The sequence below is a fragment of the Cynocephalus volans genome, chromosome 4 (assembly GCF_027409185.1).
Source record: "Cynocephalus volans isolate mCynVol1 chromosome 4, mCynVol1.pri, whole genome shotgun sequence".
Lineage (NCBI taxonomy): Eukaryota > Metazoa > Chordata > Mammalia > Dermoptera > Cynocephalidae > Cynocephalus > Cynocephalus volans.
Genome location: NC_084463.1, coordinates 38,883,253 through 38,894,813, shown reverse-complemented (window position 1 = coordinate 38,894,813; position 11,561 = coordinate 38,883,253). Strand labels below are relative to the sequence as shown.

The 11,561-nt window shown below is 48.3% G+C and overlaps 1 protein-coding gene across 3 annotated transcripts; it reads right to left on the bottom strand.

The window, feature by feature from the left end:
* Positions 1-838: 838 nt before the first annotated feature.
* Positions 839-10,792, bottom strand: LOC134376943 (thymidylate synthase). 3 transcript variants are annotated; one of them, XM_063095526.1, is made up of 7 exons: positions 10,588-10,792; positions 8,691-8,764; positions 6,193-6,367; positions 3,566-3,667; positions 2,577-2,752; positions 1,999-2,070; positions 839-1,125 (listed from the first exon to the last, which is right to left on the bottom strand). In XM_063095526.1, the coding sequence occupies exons 1-7, from the start codon at positions 10,790-10,792 to the stop codon at positions 988-990; spliced, it is 942 nt and encodes a 313-aa protein (XP_062951596.1). In that variant the 3' UTR covers positions 839-987. The 3 variants fall into 3 exon arrangements, with proteins under 3 accessions (XP_062951596.1, XP_062951597.1, XP_062951598.1); XM_063095527.1 differs by lacking the exon at positions 3,566-3,667; XM_063095528.1 differs by lacking the exons at positions 6,193-6,367; positions 8,691-8,764.
* Between the last annotated feature and the right edge of the window lie 769 nt (positions 10,793-11,561).

Sequence of the window (11,561 nt, the reverse complement as noted above, 5' to 3'; positions counted from 1 at the left end):
AGTTGGGTCACCAGTGGATTGCCCACCGCTTGTCTGCCTGGTCCCATCGGCTGCTCGTACTTCATTTTCTGATGCACAACAGGCCACGCCTGGAGATGCATGGTCTCCCCCAACTCACCACCGGGTTTGTCATCCTCCCTGGTGTGAAGAACAGGGATCGCCAATCGCTGCACGTCATCCTCCAGGATGATTAGCCATGCTTCCAACTCTGCTTCTGCTGCAAATCTTGATTGGCTTGCAGTGTAGTGAGTAGTAGCCAGACTCTGGTCATCAGAAAAGTGGCCACCGGGCACGACATGCTCAAGGACAGCCACATTTCCTCCTCCTCCCAAGGGGCTATTAGCTCTTGTACATGCTCAGAATCCTGCCAACTATGCTAATTGTAAAGGTAGGGCTAGGGCTTACAGACCCCTCAAGCCCATTGTACGGACTGGGACACAAACCCTTCACGCACAGGTCTACGAGCTAGGTAATAGGAAAAGGTCCTGGGAGCCATGGCTAAAAAATTATTAGGCTTTATTCAGAGCTAGAAGCAGCCACCCTAGCAGCCTCCTGGAGTGTCCTGAGAAGCACCGTGTATCAGAGCTTTTAGTCCTTTATACCTAAGTCCACAACCCAGGACACCTGGGTGCACATGAGCAATTACATTAGACAATAATCAAGGAACACCTGGGCATATGTGCACATTTACATCAAATGCTCCACAAAATTCTGAACATCTGAGGGGTCCTGATGATTTTCCTATGTTTTCCAAACATGTGGGGTTGAAATGCATGTACTTTTTCAAGTATATAAATTTTCACTCTCCTCACTTTATTCATAATCTCATCATTTTCACACAATGTCAGTGAGTTAACCAAACTCAAGGCCTTTTATTACTAAAAGAACTGGCACAGTTCTATTTGCCAAGGGCAATATCCTTAAAAATTAATGAATAATAAGTGATAGGTCAGGCAGTATCCTTCAGACAGCTCCTTTGAAAGCACTCTAAACAGCCATTTCCATTTTGATTGCTGGGTGAGGATTGTACCCTTCGATATGAAAATCTTCAGCTTTGAAATCATCAATTGCCTCAACTTTTCGAAGAATTTTGAGCTTCGGGAAAGGTCTTGGTTCTCGCTGAAGCTAAAAACAAAAAAATAAGACCATTATTTTGCCATATTTGTACCGCTTGTTCTAATTTTGCTCGCCATGTCACTTCATGAAACAGACTGTCTTATCAACAAAGTTATTCTACAGGGTGGACTGCTACAGAAGCCTTGTCCCTGGTTACATAACGCTGGTGGAGTATCACCAACTGCTTTTCTCACACAGATCAAGAGTCAAGGGTATTTTGTTATATTTCACAGTGTCAGGAGCCTGGTGGTGGCTCATCAGGTATAAATTTTTGTAATCACTTGGTAAATTTATTAAAGACAATGCCATAGTCTTTATTTTTCAATCTGTAACTTACAGCAGCACTCAGAATGGTTACTTGAGTTCCATAATCCCTATCGCTAGTGTCTCTGGCAGAAGAGGAAGGAAAGATGATAGCTTTGAAGAGTGAACAGAAAGGGATGCAAGCCAGGATTCCTGAGACAGACAGACAGTGGCAATTAGGATGCGGACACAGATCACAACCTCACGTTATTGTGTCCAACACGACTGGAGCAGACAGCCACAGAGAAGCATCTGAATAAGTCCCAAGTTACCTTGTACTCAAAAGCAGCCAAGCCCCCTCAAAGGAGTAACTTTTAAAAATCACATTTAATCTGGAAAGGGCTGAAAGACTTTTGGTTCTAAATCTTTTTGTCGTGGGGCTCATGAAACACAGATACTTATATATTTGCCATTTCAAATCATCTGTTGACTGCTATAACCTAAGGATTTGAAAAGACAGACTTTGGAAAGTTCAGACCTAAATATCGTATTTAGCATAAAATTAAGGAAAAACATTTGCATTTCAATTCTCCTTCAAGCAAAAATACCAAACTCAAGTGTAACAAGTACAATTCTCACCTGAATTTTCAGCGGCTCGATGTGATTCAGGTAAATATGTGCATCTCCCAAAGTATGTACAAAGTCACCTGGCTAAATAAACCCCATGGGAGAAATCAAAACAGTCAGTTTTAATTCCATTACCCTAAAATACATCATTTAAAAGCACATTATACAGAGTATGCAGACACCCCAGTCTTTTCAAAGACAAACAAAAAATTTAACCAGTGTAGCTTTTGAGAAAAGTTAATTCGTGAAAGTTGTATTATAAGCAACTCACATAGGCTGGCTGTTAGCTCAGTTAGAGCACAATGTTGCTAACACCAAGGTCCATGGTTCAGATCCCTGGACTGGCCAGCTGCCCACACCCCTCCAAAAACCAAAAATCAATCCCACAATAACCTATATACACCTGTTGTATATACAGACCAGAAGGATAGAAAGCTCCATGAAAGGTTACAAAGTGAGCCGGTTAATGTTTTATTTACACGTATCAAAGTTTAAAACACTGAATTCTCTGCAGCTAATTTCTGTAGGTTAAAGACTCAGAGGTCAGGGCACCAGGCTGGCAACAGCTCTTCCCTCCAAGAGCAGCCCACCTTCAGGCCTGTGACGTGCGCGATCATGTACGTGAGAAGCGCATAGCTGGCGATGTTGAAAGGCACGCCGAGGCCCATGTCTCCTGACCTCTGGTACAGCTGACAGGACAGCTCACCGTTCACCACGTAGAACTGGCAGAGGGCATGGCACGGAGGCAGCACCATCAGAGGGAGATCTGAGGACCCAGCATGGAGGAAAATGAGGAGGGGTGGCAGCTTGAAAGAACTCAGCTATAGGCAAAGTAAAACAGGAGACAAACGGAAGCTAACTCATATGGTTCAGACCTTGAGGAAGAGCTACTGAGCTGCAGAATGCCCATGACCCTCAACTTCCTGGCACATCAAAAGCAGCTCATTCCCTCCACCCCTGCAGTGATGGTATGAAGCTGAGACCTGTCTTTCCACCAGCATGAGATTTCTGCGGATGTACATTTACAACTGAGGCAATGCTCTTCCATTCAAGCTGAAATTAAGGATTTGTACAACCTTCCTGGCACCAAACTACAAATGCAGAAGAAATTATTTCATTTGCAGGGACCACAGGAAACTGGCATTTCAGGCACACCGTCCTGTATTGTCTTTATTGCAGATGCAAATATTCCACTCTGGGTATTTATTACACCCTGGTAAGAGTTCAGTTTTACAATATAATTGTTAAAAGTGTTAACATGAGTTGGAGGTAACCTGAAACCTGCTCCAATTTAAAATGTTAAAACCCTACATGTAATTTTATAGGCAACTTAAGGGCTCTTTTTAGAGTAAGAATGAGTATAAATATACACAGATTAACGTCTTCTGGGCCCAGCTCCATGATCTGAAGGTGAAAATGGGATGAACTGCGAACTGCTGGGGGTCACACAACCAACTGTGTGGCTGGGGGCAGTACCCAGGTCCTGCCGCCCTGCGGTGCCTCTGCACAATGCCACATTGCTTCCCTTTGTGCCAACAGTACAGCTAGTGCCAAAGAGAAAGACTGGGATGCTTTCAACCTTTTGGATTCCAAGCACACATGATGATTCTTCTGTCATCAGGGTTGGTTTTGATGGTGTCAACCACTTTTTGCAGCTGGTCTACTCCTTTACCTGAATAATCTGTAGAATTGTCAGAAAGAGAGGACACACACATCCGTTAATCACAGCATCTCAGGAGATGGCCTTTGAGGTCATCTGTTACAGCCTTTCCAACAATATCCCCCCTTTATGTAAAGTTACGAGACATCCAGTGTATTCTGCAAGTTTCTCAGATCTCTGGCTGAGTTCAAGGCCCTATCTGAGTTCTTGGGTCTATCCTCTGGAGCCATGACAAAGTCTTATTTTCTTTTCTATACACGAGGCCTTTAAATATTTGGTTTGTCATGGTGCCTCTTCCTGTCCTTCCCCCTCCCTCTATTGTTAACCCCTCCAATCTCAGCAATCTTAGTTTCTTCTAGTGGTCCCCATGAGACTTAGCCTCTGTTTCCACCAATCATTCTTGTTACACTTCACTGACAAGGTAGTTTATCCTTGTCCCACAGAAAGAATTGGATCCTAAATAGAATCCAGCATTCCAAAGACATTCCAACAGAACTGTGGGTTCCTTTCTGTGACCTAGGAACTATCCTGCCCACAGACCACCTAAAATTACATTACAGTTCAACAGCTAAACACACAATTGACCTGTAAATATCAGGAAACCTCTATAATGAGTACATGACCTTGTACTTCTCTCCCATTTCTGGTCTCTGGACTTTAATTGTTTGCCTTCCATCTAAGATGGAACTGGAAACTGAGCAGTGAGTGGTTAACTGACGCACAGAAAACTTCATTCTGCTCTGGTTAAACTACCACTTACTGGTGTCAGACAACATTACAGTCCAGCAGTTCTCAAATTTTTCAGATGAAAGTCCTCTCCCTCTCACAATCCCAATAAAGGTAGCATAAAAGATTTTTAAAAGATGAACTATGATGGAATATTTCTGTATCTTGATTTGGTGGTGGTTCCATGAATCTACACGTGCTAAAATTGCACACATACACACACAAATGAGTGCATGTAAAATTGGTGAAATCTGATAACTCTGCATATTGCACCAATGTTAATTTGTGCAGCATGTTACACAAGATATTACCATGGAGGCAAACTGGGTGAAGGCTACGGGAGACCTCTTGTACTTTTTTTTTTTTTTTTTTTTTTTGCAATTTCCTGCAAATTTATAATTATTTCCAAATAAAAATTTAAAAACAAAAAAGACAAATTCCCCCACTGAAATCCAACAGCTAGACATTTATACAACTCTAAACCAAGGCCATAATTTTATTAGGCCCCTTATGCAACAAGAAATCATTGAAAACTAGGCAGGATTTAAGGCGCCACTAGCCAGGAGAGAAGCCTCTTGTCCTAAGAAGGATGCTCTAGAACAGCAGTCACAGGCTAACAGCCTGTAGAAGGTGGACCCGCAGCAATAGTTCAGCCCACACAGGGTTTTTACTGTGGTGAAGTACACACACATAAAATTTAACCGACCATTTTAAGTGTTCGATTCAGTGGCATTAAGTGCACGCACGTTGTTGTGCAGCCATCACCACTATCCATTTCCAGAACGTTTTCACCATCCCAGAGTGAAACTCGGTGCCCACTAAACATCAACTCCCTGCTCCTTCTTCCCCCCCAGTCCCTGGTAACCACCATTCTACTTTCTGCCTCTATGAATTGTTTCCAGATCCACACAATATTTTTAAAGTTCCTGAAGCTGTCAACATTTAAAAGATCTCCTGATGGCACCTAAATGCAGATGTTAGGGTTTTTTTGGGGGGGCAGCTGGCCGGTATGGGGATCCAAACCCTTGACTTTGGTGTTATAACACTGCACTCTTACCAATGCAGCTAAACCAGCCAGGCCAGGTTTTAGGCTTTGACTGAGGAATTCTGACAATACTGGGCTCAAATCCCTCCAGTGGCTGGAGGTGAGGTGACTGTCCCCTGTAGATGAGATGCATACCCTCCAGCTTGCTGGTCTCTGCCCAGCCAGCAAAGTGTCACTTCCTGCGTGCACTCGCATCCAAGGTGCCCATTTGCTTTTGCAACCCCTGTTCTAAGGACAGGTGCAATAGGGAGAGCCAAAGGACGGGGGTGGGCTCTGTGACACTCAGCAAGTGATACAGCCAACTGGGACGACGATCAAATCCAGCAGTGAGATGTTTCACTCTTCTCCGTCCCAGCGGAGGGGGTTAGAGAGGGTGACCCTGGCACTGTGCTATCACACCAGCGCCACCTACAGCGTGCTCTAAAGGGGTGACTGAAGCTGTCACAAGGCACCTGGGCATCCTGTCCCACAGATGAACTTCCTTCCTATCCTCTTCCCCAACAGACACCAACCATGCAGCTATCTGTTAATGTTACAGGTATGGAAAGTGCCAAGCACCCAATAAATGCTAATCAATAAGAGTATAATGTGACCTTCATCATGGTTAGTTGTGGCTCCTCCACATGAACCTGGCACAGCCTCTCACAACATCAAGATTATACATGAGCTCCCCAGACAATGACTGCTTATCCCCCAGATTTTATCTGAAATGATGAAGCAAACTCAGCCTAGGAAGGGCACTGGGGAAATCGGAGGCATTCCTCTGTCTCCTCACCTGAATTCATGTCTGTGTATTCTGCCCCAAAATGCCTCCACTGGAAGCCATAAACTGGGCCGAGGTCCCCTTCTACTCTGGTGGAGAATCCCAGGCTGTCCAGAAAGTCTCGGGAACCGTTGGCATCCCAGATCTTCACTCCCTTGGAAGACAGTTCTTTAGCATTTGTGGATCCCTGGAAGAGATGAGAGGAGTGGAGCAGGCATCCAAGTGAGTCCTGTGCCACCTGGACTGATCCCAAGACCCTCCCACCCTGCAGGCCTCCAGCCCTGCTGACATGCTGGGGACAGGTGCTTGACACCAACCATGTGCAGACAGTCCTATCTTCAAGCAGGCTGGTCCCAGCCCAAACTTTTGAGGGCCTACAGGACAGTCTGATCCCTTTTTTGGAATCACCCTCTCAAATCTTTTCTCCTATTCCTCTCGAGTAAACTTTCTAGACTAAACACCTCCAAGTTGTTTACATATTTCCATCTCATCTGACAGTCTTATGTTTATCTAATATGTTCTATGTCTAAGCGTGATACCCCAAAATGAATTTAAAGCCTCGTGTGCAATCTGTTCAGTGTATCTTATACCTGACATAGGATATTTCTTTTTTTTTTTTGTCCTTTTTTGTGACCACGCTCAGCCAGTGAGCCAACCGGCCATCCCTATATAGGATCCGAACCCGCGGCGGGAACACTGCTGCGCTCCCAGCGCCGCACTCTCCCGAGTGAGCCACGGGGTCAGCCCGACATAGGATATTTCTAATGATCAGACTAAACAGTATGAGTTTTTCTGGCAATCATCAGTCACACTGATCTAAATTTAGACCTTAGTTCATTCATATATGTGCCACTCTAAAGTTATGTTTACCCCGTGTATACTTACACAGTTGTGGTTTTTTGGTTTTTTTTTTTTTTTTTGCCAACTACAAAGCCTTGTGTTTATTTTCTTACATTTCATTCCAATAGATTTGGCCCATGACATCCTAACCCATACCCAGACTATGCACCCAGGTCAAGGACAGACCCCCATATGTTTCTGATGCCTCTGGGCATACTGTGCTGTAATGGTTACAAGCAAGGCTTTGGTGCCATGTACACTTGGGCTCTGGGCCTGGCCCTTCCACCTACCTTCTCCAGCCTCAGTATCCTCATCCGTAAAAGAGTACGTGAGCAGTATTTGTCACATACGATTACTGTGAGGACTAGATAATGCAAGCAAAATGCCTACATTATCTAATTAGATGCTAGCTATTGCGTGGCCCTATCTTCCATTCTGTCCACAGATCCCTAGCTGCAGTGCAGGTACATTCTGACTCCTGTATTTGATGGAGTCACCAGCAGAGTAACTGTCAGAGGTGAGTTTGACAGTCTTGGTAAGGACTTCACCTCACTTCCTCCATTTCTATTGTTGAGTTTGTCCTAATTTTTTCACTTCCAACAAGCCATTTCTCAAAGTTTCACATACTGCTTCAAAAGTCTCCCCTTTCCATCCGTTCAGACTAGGCTCTGGGTAGTTGAAGGTCCTCTCCTGAGGTTTCTGATAATGCATTTGGAACCAGAGGCTCACTGTTGAGATAGATCAACACAAACAAATACCCCAGGAATACAGAACTAACGAAGATGGGTTGGATCTAAGTCTAAACCTTTCTAAAATGGGTAAGAAGTCTTGGCTTTGGTAGGGCCCAAGACTATACAAGCCACACCAAGAGCTCTACAGATAGGATCCCAACTTCTAGCATGGCCCAGAACCAAGCCCGTCTCCTCAGGCACCCTCTGACTAGCACTGGACAGTAAATCAGTGGTCGTGGACCAGGACACAGAGCTCAGGTGTGGCTGCCGCCTGTCATCACACCACTCTAGCCCTTGCCCAAGGCACCTCCTCAGTCCTTTGGAAGAGGCATACCTTGTTACTGAAGAAACTCTTCTAGTTTATATGAAGATGGGAAATCAGTTGGTATCTACATTCAGTGATCAATCCAGTTTGAGTGCCTACTATGTGGTGGGCTGTGTTCTAGGCCCTGGGGATGCAACAACGAATGAGAAACAAGTTCCCTGCCCTCATGGAGCTTACAGCACAGCTTATTTATTTATCGTCTGCCTTTGCTCTTCTAATGGGTGAAAGGGAAGACTGACATTATACATCAGATGAAGGTGGGGAAATCACATTCTTGGATAAGATCAAGGAAGGCTTGCTGAGAGACTCGAAGGAGGTGAGGGTGCCAGACTACATGTTCCAGGGAGTGGGAGCTGTGAGTGCCAGAGCTGTAGGCGGGAATGTCTCCATGTGCTCAAAGATCAGCACAGAGGCCAGGATGGGTGGAGCACAGAGCAGCAGCCAAGGCCAGAGCTGGAAAATGGGCCCTGATAAGGACCTTGGCTCTTATTAAGTGAATGGGATCCACTAAGGGCTTTGGGCTGAGGTCACATAATCTGACTTTTAAAAGGCCCCTCCCCCAGCTGCTGTGTAGAGAACATACTGTTGACTTCCAATAGTAGCGACTTCTTTACCTTGATAAACCACAGCAACTCTTCCAAAATACCCTTCCAGAATACACGTTTGGTTGTCAGCAGGGGAAATTCATCTGAAAAACAGTTTGCCATATAGTTTGGAGATGGGAAGACTTTCTCTATCAGAGAAAACTGACCCAAGACATAAGGCCCTAATGGGGCGCCCAGAAAACTGTGACTCCTGGCAAGTGGGTGCCAGGAATGCAGGTAGAGGTCCCAGGCTACAAGGCAAGTCAGTGACATGATGCAGACCGAGAAGTCCTTCTGAGTCCTGGTGACCACTGGACACGGGAATTCCACACAATGAGATGGGGATATGCCAATGTGGAAACGGGGAAAAGCTACCATCCACTCCCCAGTTAGTGTGACTCCTTCCACATGGGTGTGAAGCGAACACTCACATGTGCCCCGGGGCAAAGCCCAAAGGCTTCCACAACTAATTCCATGAAGATCCCCCAAGAGAAACCTGCTCAGGACTAGGGAATAGTAGATGCCACACTGCCTAAAACTAAAGAATATTTTTAAATACCTGTAAAGCAAATTAACCCTATGTTTTTAGTGTACCAAAACCAGCAACTGTTTAAACACTTTAGATCCTATTTAATCCTCAAAACAACCCTCCTTGAGGGACCACTAGGATCTCCATTTTACAGGCTCCAGGAGTCATAGAGAAGTTGCACATGTTAAGGGACAAAGGGGACAAGCAATAAAGTGTAAAAGCTCATCTTTAAATGCAGTACCTACTCCGTGTAGCTGATATTCATGTAACAGGGAGAGACTTTTCAAGCACCTGCTTTTGTCAGTGTTGCCTCCTGAGCATTACTTCCTCCATTTTTAACATATGGGGAAACTGAAGACGGAGAGGTAAAGGAGTTTGCCCAACGTCTAAGCAGAGGGAGTCTGCGGCTTGTCAGAGGCCACTGGGCATTGAAGCTGTAGGAAAGTGGATCCCTCTGCCCAGACGCCCCCGTCCGCCCACACCAGCTGTCCAAGGCACATCGTGCCCCAGCAGCTGATCTATTTTTCAGTCTCTAGAACGGGTGCAGGGTGGAGGGTTTTCCCTCCACTACGGTGACTCTGCCTCACCGACAGCGGGTTTCCCCACTCAAAGCCACTCTCCACCTTGTGTCAAGGATGCTCTTCGTTTACCGTCAAGGACGGTGTTAACCCCTGGCTTAAACACCTTGGAGGGGGCCCTCCCCGACGCCGCAGGCGCTCCGTGCCGATGCCCGGCGGGTCTGACTCAGAAGGGCTTTGCTGCCTCATGTCCGGGCCCACCCAGATCCCGGCGCCCCTTGGTCCCCTGCAAGCCTGACGCTCACAATTCGCAAGAGACGCTTCCTCCCTGGGGCCCCCTGCCTTAAAGCAGGAGAGGAAAGGAGCCCGAGCACTTCCACTCGCCTCTCCCGCTCCTCTCCCCAGGCTGGCGAGGAACGCTGGCCCGCGGGGCTGGACGGGGAACGTCGCAGCCGCAGGTGCGGCCCCGCCGCCCGCCCGCTCCCGCCGCCGCTGCTCTGCCCGCAGCATCCACGCTCCAGGTTTCAAAAAAACTGCAAAGCGGCACGGTCCCCACGGGGAGGGAGAGGACGAGGCGACAGCGGGCCTTCCACGCCACCGCGGGGCAAGCCCAGGCAGCCCTCGCCGCCCTGCAGGCGGGCGCGCCACTAGGGGGTCGGGCCGCTGTGGCGGGGACAGCGTGACCGGGGTGGTTACGAGCGCTTACCGGCCAGCTGCCACTCCTCCCCGGGGCACCGCACGCCCATCACGCCCTCATCTGCGCCCCCATTTCAGCGAGTGCGAAGCGGGGACGAGGGTGCCCCCGGCCTCCCAGGGTTGGGGCGAAGGCTGGCCCCGCGCGTCCCGAGCCCGCCCGCCCGCCGTCCCCCCGGCCGGTCACCTCTGAGGCTGTAGCGCGCCTGCAGGCCGAACACCGACAGGGTCCCCGTGCCCGTGCGGTCGTCCTTCCTGCAGCCGCAGCGCAGGATGTGCTCGACCTGCCCCAGGTACTGCCGCTCCCCGTGCGGCGGCCGCGGCTCGGCGCCCCGCTCCTGCGCGGCGGGCGGCGACGGCGGGCGCGGCAGCTCGGAGCCGGCGGCGGGCATGGCGCGGCGGGACGGCGGCGCGAGCGACGCGGGCGGCGGGACGGTGGCGGGAACTCGGCGCGCGCGGCGGGCGGGCCCCTTCCGGGCGGCCTTTTCCCGCCGCCCGCAGCGCCCGCCTCTTCCTGGCGGCCCGCGCGTCCCCGCCCCCTGGGACCGTGCACAGCCCCCCGAGAACTCGCCGGATTTAGCCCATTTGATCCGGGAGGAGCCTGTGGCCGTGAAAGACATCCCGGACTTGCATGTTGGTGCCTTGGCCGAGAAGGGCCTCTCTAGCAGCAAAGTTCTCTAAGCCGGGGGAGCCCGGACGAGCCGCACGTGTTCGTGCGATCTGCAAAACAAACAAAGCCCTGTGATAGGAGAGCTGCTTCCTACACCCAGGGCTAGGCTGGCGAGCGGTTTGCAATTCTGTCTGCTCCCCGTCCTCACCGAAGGCCTCCAGCTGGAAAAGTGGAGGAATGGAGCATTTTTACTTGATTTAATGATGGCCTGAACTTTTCCAAGTTTTTCACGGTTTCCAATTTTAGTGGAATATTCATAATGTGAACCCTGGTGAGTCAGAACTATTTGTCAATGAATTTAAAATGCACAAGTGTGTTGTACATACAACAAGCAGTCTTTTGCATCCACAACTGTTTCTTGAGCACACAGTAGGTGCTCAATAATTTTAACCCCGGTCTGTGAGGATTTGAAGAATAAGGTGTGAGTTCTGCTGAAACTTATTAAACACTATTTGTTGACATTCAATAAAGGCGATGGGGGGTTTGATGGT